A 19,366-nucleotide genomic window follows, 5' to 3' on the forward strand; every position below is an offset into this window, starting at 1 on the left:
ATCTGTATGAGGTCATGATTAAAACACTAATGTATGTTATGTAAGTCTAGATACTAAGAAAAAAAGAGTGAAGCAGAAAATAGTATGGAGATTCCTGATGCAGTACTAAAAAAGGGTGATTCCTGATGCAGTACACTGTAGGTTCCGTCGTTGTGTATGTTCAGATTAGAGAAAACATCCTTGTAATTTCCACAGGGAAGGACAGTATAAGGTGTTGTCATACTTATCTGACACTCTCAAGGGGAAGCAAAGGTACAGGAAAAATCTATTCATTCTGATTCTTGCTTTTTCTAATATGAGGCAACTTGGAAGCATTTGACAGTCACATAATAACATCTGAGGCTAGTTCAACTAAAACACATTTTACTATATGTTCTGTACTTCATATGAACTTTATATGACTTCCCTTCATGAATTAGTTGTGTTTTTTTTCTATTTCTGTGGCCTATAGATTTTAAAGTCTGAGCTAAATGACATTCAGCCAAAGGTGGATTCAGTCCATGATCAAGCTGAGGAATTAATGGCAAACCATGGCGATCACTGTAGGAAGATAGTGGAGACCAAGGTGCTTGAACTTAACCAGCGATTTACTCCAATATCCCAAAAAATAAAGAGTGGAAAGGTATTTGACTAATTTAAATAATGAGTGTAAGTTATGGTGTAGTTCGACAACAGAGGAGAAAACTGTGCCCTATAACAGTGTGATACTTTGAAAAAAAGTACAGGGATGGTTTGAGGAACATGACAAAGAGTTCAAGTTGTAGACTTTGGCTTCAAATTTTACAACCTGATGGCGTGTATATGGGATGTGATGGAAAAACAAGTCTGATCAATGGAGGTCCCACTTCACAACATACAGGATTTAAAATATCTTCTACTAAAATATTGGTTCAGGTATCACTGGACAAATTCAAAAGTCTTGTGGTGTGCCCTAATGAGTTTGAGCTGTTTGGGTAGCACAGGAGGATAAACTTAATATTAGGCATGTGGAGTCAATATTATGGCTTTTTTATATTATATTATAGCATTTTTAAATTACAATTAAAAAAATAAAGAGATTGCTGAGGATTAAAAAAGCATTGTTGCTTTATATACTTGTCTCTATTCAATTCAGTGGAGAAAAAAATGTTGCTTTTCAATTTCTTTGCAACCACTTTTTATCAAATGTAAACATCTTCAAGGAGGTTAGAAAGTTTGAGCCATTTCAGAAAGTTTTTAAAAATCTCCAGAATTGTACTTATTCTTTGGATCAAGCACAAGAAAAAGGAAGAAATATGATCTCAATGACTTTGATCATGGAGTAATTATGGTACTAGATATGGTTTCTTATTGCATTAAGGATTTAATAAATAAAAATTGTGTCCAGGAAATATTATAGGAAAACAAAAATATATATTTTTTCTAAGTGGATCTATGACTTGTAAAAAACTCATGAAAGAATAAATTTACATTAAAACCAAGCACACTATTGTTTTTCTAATGAAATTCTCAATAAGTTTGATGTGTCACATGACCCTCTTCCCATTGAAAAAATAAAGTTGTATCCAAAATGTCCGACTTCAAAATGACCACCATGGTCACCACCCATCTGGAAAAGTTTTCCCCCTCCCATATACTAATGTGCCACAAACAGGAAGTTAATGTAACCAACCATTCCCTTTAATTTAGGTGTATCCATATAAATGGCCCACCCTGTATATATATATATATATATATATATATATATATATATATATATATATATATAGCCATCCAACGCAGGTATGCCTGACCAAAAACCATAGAATAAGAAGGGAGATGGGAATGATGCTTGTCTTGGTCTGTTCTGTCCCTTTCTTGTTGCGGAAGTTGGCACCCTAGAGATGCAAATGGTTCCCCCGTTCAACTGAGGCTTGCCCTAATAGCCCTAATAAACCCTACAGAACAATTGATACAAAATGGATGAATCAATATACACCATAGTAATGGTCTCAAGAAAATTCAGGCATAAGGCAGTGCAAAACTAGATGCAAAATATCCACAGGGATATATACAAAAGAGACTCATAAATAGTTACAATCAAAATAGGATACATTAAATATAGTATGCTATGTTTCCCATTATAGATATAGGGTAAACAAAAGATATGTCAATTGCACAGCATGCTAAATATCTCCCACTGGAACGATGTATTAAATTGAATCAGGCATAAAGCTTATTCAAAGAAAGGTAAAAAAAAAATCAATCCATATATAGAGTATGTCATATTCCAAAGCGTTTCTCCTAAATCGGTTCATCAGGAGAACATACCAAATTCTAGATAGAAACAAGAAAAAACAATTGCATCTTAGTATATGCGAGATATTTAGCTTATAAGCTGTATGTAGGCAATTCAATAAATTGCATCCAGGTCAGGGGGAACAGTATCTATCCTATACTGCCAAAGGAACTATATGGACACCGGTGAATCAGTTTTTTTTGATACACTGAAGTGACACTAGTCTGTCGGTGATAATCAAACCTAAAAAATGGTTTAATTTACCTTGAAAATGACAGCTAAAGATTGTGAGCCAGAATAGAAAGCAAAACTGTAAAAGTGATTCCTGCTCTGGTTGACTGGAATCATCTATGTATTACACAGACAGTTATTCATTTTAGTAGCTGCCATGAAATGCAATATTTATCTGCTGCAAATGCTTGCTAAAATGCCTGGGTCACCACAGATTCCCATAACAATGGTAATTAATTGCACAAGGTGGTATACATTGTAACAGGAATCTGTATGCAAAGTGTTGTCTGCGTTGAACCAACACCCTTAACACCGTTAAGATGGTTTTATCCATTATCGTTTTAAGATAATTTAATTTTTAATGGAAGAATGTTTTAAACATAATCAGTTTTCTTTTCATCTAAATAGACTGCAATGTACTATAGTTTAGCCTAATTTTTAAGGGGGTTTGCTAAGCGTTGGCTTGTTTTACCTACAGTGGGTACGGAAAATATTCAGACCAAATAAATTTTTGCAAATATATTAAAAAAGAAAACTGAAATATCACATGGTCATAAGTATTCAAACCCTTTGCTCAGACACTCATATTTAAGTCACATGCTGTCAATTTCCTCGTGATCCTCCTTGAGATGGTTCTACTCCATCATTGGAGTCCAACTGTGTTTAAATAAACTGATAGGACTTGATTTGGAAAGGCCCACACCTGTCTATATAAGACCTCACAGCTCACAGTGCATGTCAGACCAAATGAGAATCATGAGCTCAAATGAACTGCCCAAGGAGCTCAGAGACAGAATTGTGGCAAGGCACAGATCTGGCCAAGGTTACAAAAGAATTTCTGCATTACTCAATGTTCCAAAGAGCACAGTGGCCTCCATAAGCCTTTAATGGAAGAAGTTTGGGACCACCAGAAGTCTTCCTAGACTTAGCCATCCAGCCAAACTGAGCAATCGTGGGAGAAGAGCCTTGGTGAGAGAGGTAAAGAAGAACCCCAAGATCACTGTGTCAGAGCTCCAGAGATGCAGTAGGGAGATGGGAGCAAGTTCATCAAAGTCAACTATCACTGCAGCCCTCCACCAGTCGGGCCTTTATGGCAGAGTGGCCAGACGGAAGCCTCTCCTCAGTGCAAGACATATGAAAGCCCACATAGAGTTTGCTCAAAAACACATGAAGGACTCTCAGACTATGAGAAATAAGATTCTCTGGTCTGATGAAACGAAGAAAGAACTTTTTGGCGATAATTCTAAGTGGTATGTGTGGAGAAAACCAGGCACTGCTCATCACTTACCAAATGCAATCCCAACAGTGAAACATGGTGGTGGCAGCATCATGCTATGGGGTTGTTTTTCAGCTGCAGGGACAGGACGACTGGTTGCAATTGAAGGAAACATGAATGCAGCCAAGTACAGAGATATCCTGGATAAAAACCTCTGCCAGAGTGCTCTGGACCTCAGACTTGGCCCAAGGTTCTCCTTCCAACAAGACAATGATCCTAAGCACACAGCTAAAATAACAAAGGAGTGGCTTCAGAAAAACTCTGTAATAATTCTTAACTGGCCCAGCCAGATCCCTGACCTAAACCCAATTGAGCATCTCTGGAGAGACCTGTAAATGGCTGTCCACCAACGTTCACCATCCAACCTGACAGAATTGGAGAGGATGTGCCAGGAAGAATAGCAGAGGATCCCCAAATCCAGGTGTGAAAAACTTGTTGCATCATTCCCAAGAAGACTCATGGCTGTACTAGCTCAAAAGGGTTCTTCTACTTAATACTGAGCAAAGGGTCTGAATACTTATGACCATGTGATATTTCAGTTTTTCTTTTTTAATAATCAAGATGGGGTGCAGAGTGTACTTTAATGAGAAAAAAATTAACTTTTTAGAATTTACCAAATGACTGCGATGAAACAATTGAGTGAAACATTTAAAGGGGTCTGAATACTTTCCCTACCCACTGTATTCAATTAGCTTTTTATTTGTTTGATTTCATACATGCAACTTATTTACATGTATTGGTCCATTTATCTAATCAATTTAGCCAAGATATTCACCAATGAAATATTTTTTTCTCAAATTGATTCGCTCATCTTTTCATATCATACATTCAGTAAATTAAGGGGCTTAATTTTTGTAAATTAAGTGCTGTTTTTAGTAAAAAGTGAGCAGCAATCTATTACCTTTTACATAGAGTATATAAAGAAAAATTATGAACTGGAGATACAAAATTTGAGTATGTATTTTATAAACTCTTTTCTCCTAATGCAGGCAATGGTTTCATCCAAGGAAGTGGAGCAGTTTAATTCTGATATACAGAAATTGCTTGAACCACTGGAGGCTGAAATTCAGCTGGGAGTGAACATCACAGAGGAAGACTTCAATAAAGATATGGTACATTATAAGTTATGGATATGAAATGGTAAAGAATGGGAAAAATAAAAATCTGGACTTTTGGGCACAATTTTTTTTCTCTGATTTTATTTATTTTTGAAGTTAGTGCATTTCACACAGGTACATTTCATTCTGTATAAAAAAATAGATATTAAGGAAGTTTTTACAACAGTGGGTGAAAAAAGAAAGTTATCTTTATTTATAAGCAAGAACGGACACAATTCAAACTGACTTTGTGGAAGTTGATGAAAGTGACTTGTGAAGATATTTTGACAGTCCTCTCTATCACTGCTTTGCAGTTATGCAAGTGTTACATGTGTGCTGTTAGTGTATTTTAGTTATAGAAGGTGGTATATCAATTTTAGCCATAAGTCTAAATAAGTTATCCTTCAGCAACCTTCATTAAAACCCATTTTTCCCATTTATCCTGACATGTAAACTTAGTATACCCTCTCTTAGGTCAGACTAGGATCATGACTGTATTTTAACAATGTGAAAAATTATAATAATAGTAGACACAATGATTTATTTAGCTTTTATTTCTTTTATCAAATTCCTAATGACTCAGAAGTTTGCATACACATGGCTAGCATTTGCTAATATCACCTTTATGTTATCTATCTTGGATCAAATATTTATAAGTCTTATCACAGTAAGTTGCTGGAATTTCAGCCCATTCCTCCTGACAGCACTAGTGTGACTGAGTCAGGCTTGTAGGTCTTCTTGCCTGCACATTTTTTTTCAATTTTCCCATAAATTTTCTATTGGATTGAGGCTATGACTTTGTGATGGCTGCTCCATTATCTTCAATTTGTTGTCTTTAAGCTATTTTGCTAGAAATTTTGAAATATTCTTGGGATCATAGTCCATTTTGGCCAAACTTTAACTTCTTGGTTGATGTTTTGAGACATTGGCGACAGTTGATTAAGACTGGCATGTTAAGTAATACGATGCTCCAAATTCATTAGAAGGCGCATGCCACTTAATAAATTTGGTGCATCTTCCAAGCATTATGCCCCTTCATTGCACCTCACCATAAATGCTGGGACTGGAATAGCATTTCTTGTGTGAAAACCGCCAGCACTTTTGTAGAATTCGACAGATGGCCAAGCTAGTCATTTCCCACCCCTGTTTCTCCCTAGCTCTGTCCATTTTGTCAGAGCTACTTCAAACTGGCATGAAAGCATCAAAAGTCACTACATTTTTGTGAAATTCATTGTTGCAGAATTTTTTTTATTACTTTTCAGAGCAGCTTACACTGGTATTGTGAAGTAAAGGATTTGATGAGTCACCCCCTAATGTTGCAATATCACCATATAATTTTCTTTCCTTATAATTCCATTTATTTTCAGAGCAAAGACAACGATGGGCAAATAAGGGAATTGTTGCAAAGGGGAAATAATCTTCAGCTCAAAATTGGAGATGATAAAAAGAGAGAAGAAATCAAGCTGAAACAACAACTCTTGCAATCTAAACATAACACTGTTAAGGTAAGTAAAACAGTTTTAGGGGAAGATGAATATCATAACAGAATTAATGTTATTATATTAGCTACTAAAAAGCTAGATCATTAAATGAATAAAGACATGAGAAAATATTATTGTTTATTATTTACTTTTAATTTTTGTATGATTTTTTTCTATGTAACTAATTATCTAACAGTTTATTGAAAACCATTTGAGAAATCACAATCATATTGAATTGTAAAACACTTTAAAATGCAGAAGCATTTCTCGTAACTCCAAGATTGCGATATCATACAATATCCCGAGGCTTAGCTTTATATCTAATTATGACAAAATGTCCTCTTTACGTTGCTTCTTAAGGGCACTTCATTATTAGTTGTGTTTTCTAGAAGTGAGGTCATTGATTTTCATTTTTTTTACTCAATAAAGGCATTCACCCCTGACAGATAAGAAAAAACTCAATGGAATATTGATTACTTTTAGAAAATTCAAACAGACTCTTATTTTTGTAGCAATTTTGAATAACTTTAAGTAATTTTGGGATGTCTATATATGCTCAATTCATTGTAGAACACTTAATTACTTACCTTAAATTTCTAAAGCTGCATAAATAAATATGTGATGTGGATAGGGTATGAAGTCTTATATGAATTGTCATAAGATCGATAGCTATGTATTTATGCAAGCTTCTGCAGCATGCCTCCATACACTAAGGAATTACAATGTGCACATCACCGCTTTAATTGATATTTATATACTTCCTTATGGGGACCCTTTCCTGTATCACAATCCATACAGCAACTCCAAAGGAACCAGGACTTGGGTACTTTATCAATAGTGTTCAATTATTTTTTTTAAATGTGTAAAGTAAAGCATATACAGTACAGACCAAAAGTTTGGACACACCTTCTCATTTATACATTTTTCTGTATTTTCATGACTATGAGAAATGTACATTCACACTGAAGGCATTAAAACTATGAATTAACACATGTGGAATTATATACTTAACAAAAAAGTGTGAAACAACTGAAAATAGGTCTTATAGTCTAGGTTCTTCAAAGTAGCCACCTTTTACTTTGATGACTGCTTTGCACACTCTTGGCATTCTCTTGATAAGCTTCAAGAGGTAGTCACTGGAAATGGTTTTCACTTCACAGGTGTGCCCTGTCAGGTTTAGTAAGTGGGATTTGTTGCCTTATAAATGGGGTTGGGACCATCAGTTGTGTTGTGCAGAAGTCTGGTGGATACACAGCTGATAGTCCTACTGAATAGACTGTTAGAATTTGTATTATGGCAAGAAAAAAGCAGCTAAGTAAAGAAAAACGAGTGGCCATCATTACTTTAAGAAATGAAGGTCAGTCAGTCCGAAAAATTGGGCAAACTTTAAAAGTGTTCCCAAGTGCAGTTGCAAAAACGATCAAGCGCTACAAAGAAACTGTCTCACATGAGGACCACCCTAGGAAAGGAAGACCAAGAGTCAACTCTGCTTCTGAGGATAAGTTTATCCGAGTCACCAGCCTCAGAAATCACAGGTTAACAGCAGCTCAGATTAGAGACCAGGTCAATGCCACACAGAGTTCTAGCAGCAAACACATCTCTACAGCAACTGTTAAGAGGAGACTTTGTGCAGCAGGCCTTCATGGTAAAATAGCTGCTAGGAAAGCACTGCTAAGGACAGGCAACAAGCAGAAGAGACTTGTTTGGGCTAAAGAACACAAGGAATGGACATTAGACCAGTGGAAATCTGTGCTTTGGTCTGATGAGTCCAAATTTGAGATCTTTGGTTCCAACAACCGTGTCTTTGTGCGATGCAGAAAAGGTGAACGGATGGACTCTACATGCTTGGTTCCCACCGTGAAGCATGGAGGAGGAGGTGTGATGGTGTGGGGGTGCTTTTCTGGTGTCACTATTGGGGATTTCTTCAAAATTGAAGGCATACTCAACCAGCATGGCTACCACAGCATCTTGCAGCGGCTTGCTATTCCATCCGGTTTGCGTTTAGTTGCACCATCATTTATTTTTCGACAGGACAATGACCCCAAACATACCTCCAGGCTGTGTAAGAGCTATTTGACCAAGAAGGAGAGTGATTGGGTGCTACGCCAGATGACCTGGCCTCCACAGTCACCAGACCTGAACCCAATTCGAGATGGTTTGGGGTGAGCTTGACCGCAGAGTGAAGGCAAAAGGGCCAAAAAGTGCTAAGCATCTCTGGGAACTCATTCAAGATTGTTGGAAGACCATATTTTCAGTTGTTTCACACTATTTTGTTAAGTATATAATTCCACATGTGTTAATTCATAGTTTTGATTCCTTCAGTGTGAATGTACAATTTTCATAGTCAAGAAAATACAGAAAAATCTTTAAATGAGAAGGTGTGTCCAAACTTTTTGGTCTGTACTGTATATAATAAAATTTCCCATTTTTTCCTTATGATATATTATTGTTTTTGAGAATAACACACATAACTCAATCCAAACATTTCCTATTTTAAGAATTAACATATATGTACATTTGTTTTCTTTTTCATTGACTTGCACATCACAGTAAAAGCATAAATTGTCAGTAAGTAAAATATCCATCCAGTCATCCGAGAAATTATAGATGAATATTGTGGGTGATTCATCTAACTCGTTTACATTTTAATGTAGCTTTATAATGCATAGCTGTCTACGATATATGACTGCTGTAGATACTTTAAAGGGCTTTGATAAATGAGTGCCATTGCACCGCAAATAAAACCCTGTCATTCCATTTACAATATAGAAAAAGTGAGTAGCTGGTCTCACAGGTAAATATAAGGAACTCGGTTGGCACAGAATGACTGTTCAAATCAAGTACAGGCGCTTGGCGCATTATGGCATGGTCAAACATTTATATACCCATTCTCACCTGCTTGCTTTCCCTCTATCATTGCCTTTCTTTGGATTTAAAGCCAGAGCTGTCAATCAAGAAAGAGGGTGGAGATAGATCAAAAACAAGTAGGCGGGAAGATGCACTTAAAGGGAATCTATCACCAAGCTGTTGCTAACCCATCTGAGATTCATTCTGTGCTGACAAAGTCTCTTTGAAGGTTATATCCAGGACTTTAGGGAAAAACCAATAATGTGGCTAGGCACTAACAGGCAGGTATTTGCAACTTACCTGCCTGCTGTGCATAGCACCGTTCTTCCCCAGCACAGAGAGGTCACAGACAGTTCCTGCCAGGGATTCAACTGCATCTGTGATGCAACAGAGGGTCACTTCCGAAGTCATTCTTATTTACCGCCAGGTCCCCCAGTTAGGCAGCAGGGATCTGGCTGTTAATCAGAATAACGTCAGAAGTCCCACCCCATCGACATAGCAAAGTGGAAAAGAAGCCTTCACTCTGTAGACATGACATCAGCAGAGGCTTTAGAACCCCGGCAGGAGCGGTCCGTGACCGCTCTGTGGCGGGGAAGAAGGGCGCCAGGCACAACAGACAGGCAAATTGCAATTACCTGCCCGTTAGTGCTTAGTCACATGTTTTGCTTTTTATAAAGTACCATATATTCCCTTTAAAGCTTTGTAACACAAAGGGACCAATTGACTGTTCTAAAAGTGTACCTCCATTGATGGTAAGTGCCTTAAGAGATGAACGCTGGAGGTACAACCCAGACAAATATTATATGGTTGTAATTTACAGGAAAAAAAATTCTTTGTTTATGAAAACATTATATTACTTTATTAAATGAAGTACACTGTGAAGTATTCATGATTTAAAGTTATACTGTGCTTTTACTATTCCTTTACCGAATAGGATTTAAGATCTCAAAGAAGGAAAAAAGCGTTGGAGATTTCTCATCAGTGGTATCAGTACAAGAGACAATCTGATGATTTACTTAAATGTTTGGATGATATTGAAAAGAAAATAGCAAGTCTTCCAGAACCCAAAGATGAGCAGAAGCTCAAGGTACTCTCATATATATTAATCTTTTGCACATTTATGGTGTGTCATTTTTATCAATGCCATAATAACTTGTTAAATAATTGCTATCTTGTTATAAATTCAAATAATGCAATGTAGAATATGATATGTAATTTAGTGAAAATTTAAAATGATCTTACATACCATGCCTAATATGTTATGTACAATATATACACTATGGAATAAAATGACTACAGTTTTACATTGCATGTTAAATGTTTAAATTTTGTCCTATTGTTCAATGTAGTAGATCAGTTTACTTTGTTACTATATGTTTTCATGACATAGGTTAGGCTAATAGGTCTTGGCCACTTTCTGAGACAGTTTCTAAAATTCCAAAATCTGGCACAGAATCTTATATAACCCATAATCTATATACCAAGTCTTCTTTTCAAATACCTCTGCTGTATATAGTGTATTTAAACACTGAATATGGCAGTCCATAAAACTCAAGATGCCGTGATTCATGAACATTAATGCTTTCTTGGCTGCATCGTCATCTGTGCTGGCACTGAATGTGGCTAAACACGTGCACATATACAGCAGCGTCTTTTGACCGTGTCTGCATGTGCGCTGAATTCCACTATTCAGCACCTGCACAGAAAAAGAGGCAGTTAGAAATTAAAAATTTTACTAGAATGTGGCCAAATTCTTTCGAAACGATTGTACAAAGAACTGCAATTGAATATTTAAAATCATTATCAAATAAAATATACCTTACTCTGTTCTAGAAATTCTAGAACTCTGTTTCATAGATATTTAGGTGGTCAGCCACTTTCTCTTGTTAGTGCAGCTTTTCTAATAAACTGACCAGCACTTCTGTCCTTACAATGACTGGTGGAGGGGTATGTGACCAGACATGTCCATCAGCCTCCTCCAGTAGTAAAACACCTCACATCGGAAAGCTGTTTTACTGTTAGAGAAGACTGAGGGACTGGTTTGGTCACAAGCAGACATTTTATGGTTAGTTTGTAAGGTAAGTTGAATAAACAAGAGAAAGTGGCCAACCCCTTTAAATTAATTTTAATTGACTATTAATTAATTAGACTCTGATCTCTTTGAAACATCACACGGTATGACTTTTTGGTATTTTTGATGGCAAGGATAGTGTATTTTGAAGTACAGTAAAAAAATAAAAAAAAACAGAAGCCATGAATAAAGCTGTCAGATCTTATTATAAGATCTTCTTTAAAATGATAAATTAATTAATAAAAATACTTATTTAAAGGGGATTTCTGGTCAAATAATGTTGATGAGGTCTGATACACAGCACCTTCTGTGATCAGCTGTTACAATCTATAGCATCTTCTGGATTCTTTGAGAAGCGGCTGTGCCGGGTTCTGGAAAACAGATGGTATCCAGCTGGAGCAAATAACAGCTGATTGATGTGAGTGCCAGGTGTAGGATCTCCACCAATCTAATATTTATGAACTGTCCATTAATATTATGCGAACGGACAATCTCTTTAATATTCTTTCGAGTTTAATTCTACTACTGGTTTCTGAGCACATTTAAAGGGAATCTGTAACCAGGATTTTGCCCCCAAACTATTTTTATGCGCATATAGCTTTTTTAAAGACAAGTCCATTGCATGGTCAGTCAATTCCTTTGTTACTGAGAAATCAGTAATTTATTTGATATGCAGCTGAAGAACTATTGTAGATCTGAAACTTCTGTTCCAGCTCTAATCCCCACCCAACGCCGCCTCCTCCTGCTTGAATAACAGCCTCTATGCTGTTCAAAGAGCTGTGAGTCAAGCGGGAGGAGGCGGTGGCACTAGGTAGGCAATAGAGCTGGAGTGACATAGGATTCAGCTATGCAATAGCTCTTCAGCCTCATTTACTTATCAATTCAAATGCTAATTTCTCATTAACAGAATAACAGACTGACCCTGTAAAGGTATTACTGAATGTGTCTTTAAAAGAGCCACATGCACATATAAAAAGTTCAAGATGTGAAATCCTGCTGACATACCCTCTTTAATATCTTTTACAGATCATTTTATTGTTAAACTTAAATTTATCTTCTTCAGAGTCTGTATCCATTTCCTATAAGACAATTGCTGGTATTATTTCAAAAGTATTGAGATTGATACAGTAGCTGTGCACAATACTGTTGAATATGTGGAGGCTATGACTATAATATGTATATTAATAACTAATATTATTATGTGTCATTTTTAAAATATTATTTAAGCAGTTCTGATAATTTAGGAGAATTGGGCATTCATTCATTAAGAATTAGAAAAGGATAAGGAATAACACAGTAACTCAGTGTTTTTATACACCAGCAAAATGATTTCTTTGCAATATGTGAAACCTCTAAAATGTTGATGTTTATAACAATATTGACTCATGTTATGTATTTTTGTTCCAGATGAACTAATGACTAACAGTTCGTGGATGACCCTTTCTCATATTAGCACACTTCATTCATCAGACCATGCCCATATGTTACTGTCCAATCAATCCTAATTGTCAGCAGCATTCAATGAGTTCTGTTTCTTTTTTATATTATTTTTCAGCCATATTATTTTGCTTCATTATTGCTTTGGTTTGTCATTAAATAACAAAATAAGAAAATATATAAAAGATATATGGACTCTTATTTGATAGACAAAACATAATATTTTTTTAAGTACGTATTTGATTTATCTAGCTGCATATGGTTATTTCATGAATGTATGAAACAGATAGGCAAAATAAAGTCACAGAACCATATTATATATAAATTAGTTAAATCTTAGTGCATCATTTAATTATTTCTCAAAATAAAGTCTAATAAGAAATAAGTGACAGAAATATGCTGCTGCTTCTTTTAATGTAAATTAATTAGATAGCTAACTGCCCTGGGCCCTGTATTGGTTTTACTCACTAGGAGATTGATGGAGAGTTGGAGATGAAGAGAGAAGAACTGAATGCAGTACACAGGCAAGCTGAACGTTTGTCTAAGGATGGGGCTGCCAAAGCGGTGGAGCCAACTCTGATCCATCTTAACAAACGCTGGCAAGAAATTGAGAGCAAATTTGCTCCATTCCGGAGACTACACTATGCACAAATTGTGAGTTTTATTTGCAAACCAGATAGTTTGCAACTAACCCAATTGTACTAACAATAGTCCTCTCAGGGTGCAGTAAGATAAGTTACTGATACTTCTGTGAAAGGTTATTCAGTATAGCCCCTATTATTTACTACCTATAACCTAACTGACATTGTACATAAGAAGACTTTTCATTCATTAGTCGTTAACGCATGTTACATTTTTGTTGCTTCATTCATTTTACCATGACATTTTAAAAAATACAATTCATGTTACCTCTCATTTAAATCACAAATGCAAAATAGAAATAGGTTTTCAGTTCTTCATTTCATGCAACTTTTATTTTCATGTATATATATATCTATATATATATTCTGCTAATAAGCAAAAATAAGCAATATTCAGTTGTGTCATAGCTTGGATTTTTTCCCCATTGGTTTTGAACATTGCTGCTTTCTGGTACTGTAGCTAAAGAGGTTCAATATGAAATTGGTGAGGGGGGCCGACAGTTGAATGGGTGATAAACTACAATACTGTGAAGCACATGATAAGCAATGTATGTGTTCTGCTTTGCACATTGCTTATACCTAGCCACTTTTGAATCAGATATGAGATGATTGGTGAAAGTGTTGGGTGTTGGACCCCCACTGATCTCACATTGACAACTTATCTGATGGATAGGGGAATCTAGTGGATTGGTAGTCAATATGTTAGTCCTGGAGTAGACCTCTAAGAAGTGATAGTGATTGTGGAGTTTAAGTAGGTTCTCCAAGAATGAGATAAAATTGTGTGCCTGATGTAATTCATACTGCAGCCCGTCCTAGTCATGTGGGAGTAGACTGAAGGCATACAGCTTCCGAGACCTGTGTCTCAACTGACAAGAGCTGTATTACACATGCCAGGAGCGGCCAGGAGCAGGGCTGTCATATCTGAAGAAATATTTTTTAACCCACGTTGTGCTTGGCGAAAAGATCTTCAGCTTCATCCTCCTACTCCGTCATCAGTCTACCCAACTTTAGAGCAGTACACAGAGAATGAGTCCACCCAACTGGAAAAAAAATAAACATTGATGAGAATGAAGCTGGAGATAAACCCCTATGTGGAGGAAGAGATATATTTCTTAAGATATGACAGCCATGCTCTTGACTGCTGAGGTACAGTATGTGTTATACAGCTCTTGTCAGTTGAGACGCAGGTCTCGTGAGATGTATGTCTTCAGTCTGCAGCCCATACTGACATGTGACAAGGACAGGCTGCAGTTAGAATTATTTCAGGGTCACCACTTTATCTAATTCTTGGAGAGCCCCCTTTAAGAAAAGTATTTTTATTAGAGAATCATGTTTTAATAGAATAAAGCCCTCTGTTAAAGCACCTCATCACTTAGCCAGAAAGAGATGTTACAAAAAATATTTCTTGCTCTGGCAGATCCACCAGGTGTAAGCATTGCTTGGATAGATTGATTTTAATGCAGATTGTGTAATCCTGAATTTCTCCTGTGATGAAAAATTGCACCCTTGCTGGTTTCTCCAGCAACAGGACAAGATTTAATACATTTATGATTATGTGAATCTGCAATGTAAAGTAACTAAGATTATTCAAAGAATACAGCCCTATATAACCTGAAATCTAATCATAGGTTTATACCAGATAATTATTTTCAGTTGTAAGAAAATATTAAAGACAATTACAAAAATATCATTTTCTTGAGCATTTACTAAAAAATGCAGATGATGCTTCAGAAATTTATAACATTTCATGAGCTTTCTTCAATAAATCATATTGACTTAGTCCTAAAAAGTACAGAAACCTATCCAGGAAAAAGAACATATACTCTGCAAACTTCTACAAATTCTTAGGAATTGACCAAATTCCACTTTGTGGTAGAACAACATAAGACTGTCCGAAAAGTTGATCACTTAACTTTTTTTTTTAATCAGACTGATTGCAGACAAGCTAGAATTTTAAGATTGATTTTTTTTGCAATTCTGCCTTCAGACAAATATTTTTTAGGGATTACTTTTTTTAAGAAAAAAAAGCTATAATATAATTCATTGTATCACTTACCCTAATGTAAGATCAATTTCCATTTATGTAATATTTTTTTCAAGTCAGAAAATGAGCTAGAAAAAAATATTATTTCTCACCCCCACAAGGTGTGGATTTCTATATTAGTACTAAAATATAGTGATTTTATGAAAACTCATGAATGAAAAAAATGGAAAAAATAATAGTTTTTTATAGTTGACACAAATAATGTCTAAAAATAAATATGGACATTAATGCTTAGAATATTAAAGCTTCTAACATTTGGTCCACAAAATGTGATCAAAGAGTTAGCGGATTTGGTGGCCGTTTAATTTAACACCAATGCATGTACTATATTTCTGCTGAAATGTAGTATTTAGTAATAAAACATAAAATATACTTAACTTAAAATATATCTTGAGAAAATGTTCATGCAATCCATGGCTATTACATTATTTATATGGGAAGAAAACATTCTTACAATTTAACATGTTAAGTACAAGGTCAAAATACAAAGTCACAAACTGTGGTGTTGATATGTGTTTGGAAGAAGTAGCAGTTAAGTAGAGAGGTCAATGTCAAAAAACAATATAAAATGTTCCTGTGCCTTTGCCCGATATAATAAACTCGATAACAAGTGTCATGTTTAATAAAGATTTCAAGACAGACGAATTTAGAAGCGTATCAGACCTAAAAGAAAAGTGTCATTTTTTACTGAAGATGTAAACTTTGATCTACTCTATATACAAAACAATATCTTTATCAATCCTTCAATTTTCATTGAATTATTTTCACCACTACCTGCAGCAGTAACAGATATTTCATCTTTTAAAGTGCATATAAAATGCAGCTTTATTTTCTGTGACTGAATTAGAACAAGAGAGAACGTGTTGTCTACTGCACCATACCCCATGGACTAATTCACATGGCTGTGTTATTCCTGTACAGCTCTGAATAACATGAAGCCACCCCATTAGAAGTCTATGGGGCCATTTGTATATTTTTATGTAAAGGTCTAGCTAAGTTTATTAAACAAGGCAAATAATAAAATTTGATTCCTAAAATCTATCTCTAAATAGTTTGGCCAAAGCAAAAGGGCTTCTTAGGGACCCAGTACCAATAGCATATGCCCCGACAACCCTCAACCACAATTGACTTTTGATGTTTTACAGATGCACGCTAGTTTGGTTTTATTTGTCAACCATTTAGATCGTATTTGCTGTTGTGTGCAAAAGTCCTAAGAAAAGAGCTTATTATCATGTAGCAAGTAGAGCAGCACAGAATCATTTAGTTTTGGTAGGATCTTCTGATGATTCGATATTAATGGAGACCTCTCAACAGTTCTGTGGTGACAGGTCTCAAGTGAAATCAGGTATTGTGAAATTTCAACACATGTTAACTCTTTTTTGTCTTGCAAGACAAGATCATGCCAGGGAATTCCACACTCTGTGTTTGGAAAAAAACAAAAGCCATGAGCACCCTTCTGTGGTAAGGGTGCAAGCTCGTAGGGAAGCAGGGAAAAATAGATATATTTTGTGTTATGTATAGCTGACAGATGTAAAGACTATATATCTTGTTTTAAGCTTATTATTAAACCCAACTTTTTATTGTTCTAAGCTGTCAATTCTTATAAGATAAAACCTGGTATCAGATCTGTTATGGTAGTCATCTTATTTATAAAAACTAAAATGATCTACAATGAACAGCATTCCTGAAAGAAAATATAACAATAAACCACTTGAGAATATACATTTTTGAGTTGTTACATTTTGATTCTATTTCCTAGTAAAATCTGTCTTGAATAGTAGGAGCTACGGTATGTTGTGTGTATATGTGAACACGCAGATATCAGTGGCAAATTGGATACACATTCTGTAATGTTCTTATAATAAAGCTGAATAAGGTCAACGCAAAGGCAGAAGGTATTGTCATGAAGACTTTGCAGCAGAACAGTTCCAGGATTTGGAAATATAATGACTAGCACAGGCAACTTAACAAAGAAGAAATCAATATTTTTTTACATTTTCACCCCTACTAAATATAATCCTCTATTTAAGGAATTTATTTTTAATTTGAAATACAGAAAGCTTGACCTGCAGACATTAATATAAAGCTCTGATTCCTTGCCATTATTTTCCTATCACTATTAATGATGACTTCCTGTGGGTAAGGAGTAATAATGGTTGGTCCTTTAGTGAAGTCAATTGACTTCGTAGCACCAGGCTTTTTTATGAATTGAAAACTGACACAGTTACTAAATACTAAGTTTCTAGGTAAATCAGCAACATCTCCAAGGTTGACACAAGGGCAGTACAGACAATTCCACTGAGATTTTTCTTGAATATTTCATGGCTGCAAGCTCCCTCTGGCTTCTGTATGGAAATGGAGATTACTACCGATGTAACAGCTGCACCAGGCTTCAGTCCAAGCCTGTGTACAGTAAACACTTCTGTCTTGGTCACTGGCAGATCCTACGTCTGTTTGGCTCTGAATCTGCATTCATTGTAGCAATCAATCTTAGCAATGGGTCCTACAAAATGACATTGATCGGAGTGCTACAATAAATGTTTCTTTCCATTATCCATAATGGTTGTTATGTACAAATCACAATTCAGAAATGTTACCAGCATTGTTAAATATACTTTTACTTTAGATATGAGACAGATTGTAAAAATATTTCATTCGACAATAAAATTGATTTAACTTATCCTTTCCAAAAGACAGACTAAGACATATCAGTGCTCATTCTTGTAATGTTCCTTCCATTATATTACTAACTAAACCCTTCAGCTGCACAGAAAAGTAAAAATATATTGTTTTAGCAGTATAAAACACTTATTTAACATTGATGGGTTAACATGGCAAAACATTTTTAAGTATTGCTGCATTTCTTTAAAAGTTTTTCAAAAGTAGATGTGTCTGACTAAAGGATATTTTAAAAGAGTTAAAATTATGTATGGCCACTAATCCTAAGGCATGTCTTTGAGTAGCAAAGGGCATTGCAAACAAATTTACGGCCCGGGAGGAACCTTTTTATTTGAATGACCAGAATGGGATCTAAGGAGTATTGCTTCTCCTTGTGGAGAGTGACATGCCTAGTCATGCATGCCAATGTTAGGAGGCTTATAAGCCTTCTCTTAAAAATTAAATATGCAAATTGCCTCTATAGAGAGGAAAAGGACTTGAACTCTAGCGCCACCTATTTGAAGTAGTAATCCTAAAAGTCACTATCGACCCTTTAACGAGCCTTGCCACATGACTTAGGTTAAAAGCTAAACCAGAATCTCAATTAGCATAGATTTTATGCTAAGTCATATGGCAAGGCTTGTTAAAGGGTCGATACTGACTTTTAAGATTACTACTTCCAATAGGCAAACAGAAAAGCTCACCACACCTGCCTTCATTAATATTCTGGGAGCTCAACAGTCTGAGCAGTCATGAAGATAAAAGCAGCTGAAGAAAAGATCAGTGCTCCGTCCTCCAGGATGAACTCTTGTTAAAAAAATCATGTTCATCGACAACATTTAATAATACATATTAGAACATCTTACGTGTTTCGGAAAAAAATTCCTTAATCATAGCTGTTCAAGGCTGTACAGCTATGATTACGGAATTTTCATTCTGAAACACATAAGAAGATGTTCTGATATGTATTTTTAAATGTTGTCCATGCATATGATTTTTTGAATGAAAAACAAGAGTTCATACTGGAGGACAGAGTCCTGACCTTTTATTCAGTCGCACTACTTCCTATAGATGGCAATAGAGTTCAAGTCCTCTTCCTATCGGAAGAGGCAATTTGCATATTTAATGACCAGATTTGAAATTCTAACTCTTTGTCATTGAAAATAGAATACTTTAAAATTAGTCACATGAGTTAGTTATTAGTCACATTAGTTAGCTAATCAATGAATGAATTCACTAAAATGAATCAAAATCAATTAGTATTTAGCATACATTGTTTATATTGTTTATTATATTATGTGAGAGCCTAGAAAGAAACCAAGATTT

At 35.5% G+C, this 19,366-nt stretch overlaps 1 protein-coding gene across 11 annotated transcripts in view; it reads left to right on the forward strand.

The window, feature by feature from the left end:
• Nucleotides 1-19,366, forward strand: part of DMD (dystrophin) — a 3,940,859-nt gene that overhangs the window by 1,882,375 nt on the left and 2,039,118 nt on the right. For 10 of the 11 annotated variants that reach the window (XM_073664716.1, XM_073664719.1, XM_073664714.1 and 7 more), the window contains 5 exons: nt 452-622; nt 4,754-4,876; nt 6,229-6,366; nt 10,124-10,276; nt 13,169-13,351. In XM_073664716.1, coding sequence (XP_073520817.1) covers nt 452-622; nt 4,754-4,876; nt 6,229-6,366; nt 10,124-10,276; nt 13,169-13,351 — 768 coding nt within the window. The remainder of the gene's footprint in view (nt 1-451; nt 623-4,753; nt 4,877-6,228; nt 6,367-10,123; nt 10,277-13,168; nt 13,352-19,366) is intronic. The other variant, XM_073664725.1, reaches the window with a different exon arrangement.

Source organism: Phyllobates terribilis, unplaced genomic scaffold (genome assembly GCF_046119375.1).
Source record: "Phyllobates terribilis strain yellow unplaced genomic scaffold, ASM4611937v1 Scaffold_2__4_contigs__length_985480577, whole genome shotgun sequence".
Taxonomy (NCBI): domain Eukaryota; kingdom Metazoa; phylum Chordata; class Amphibia; order Anura; family Dendrobatidae; genus Phyllobates; species Phyllobates terribilis.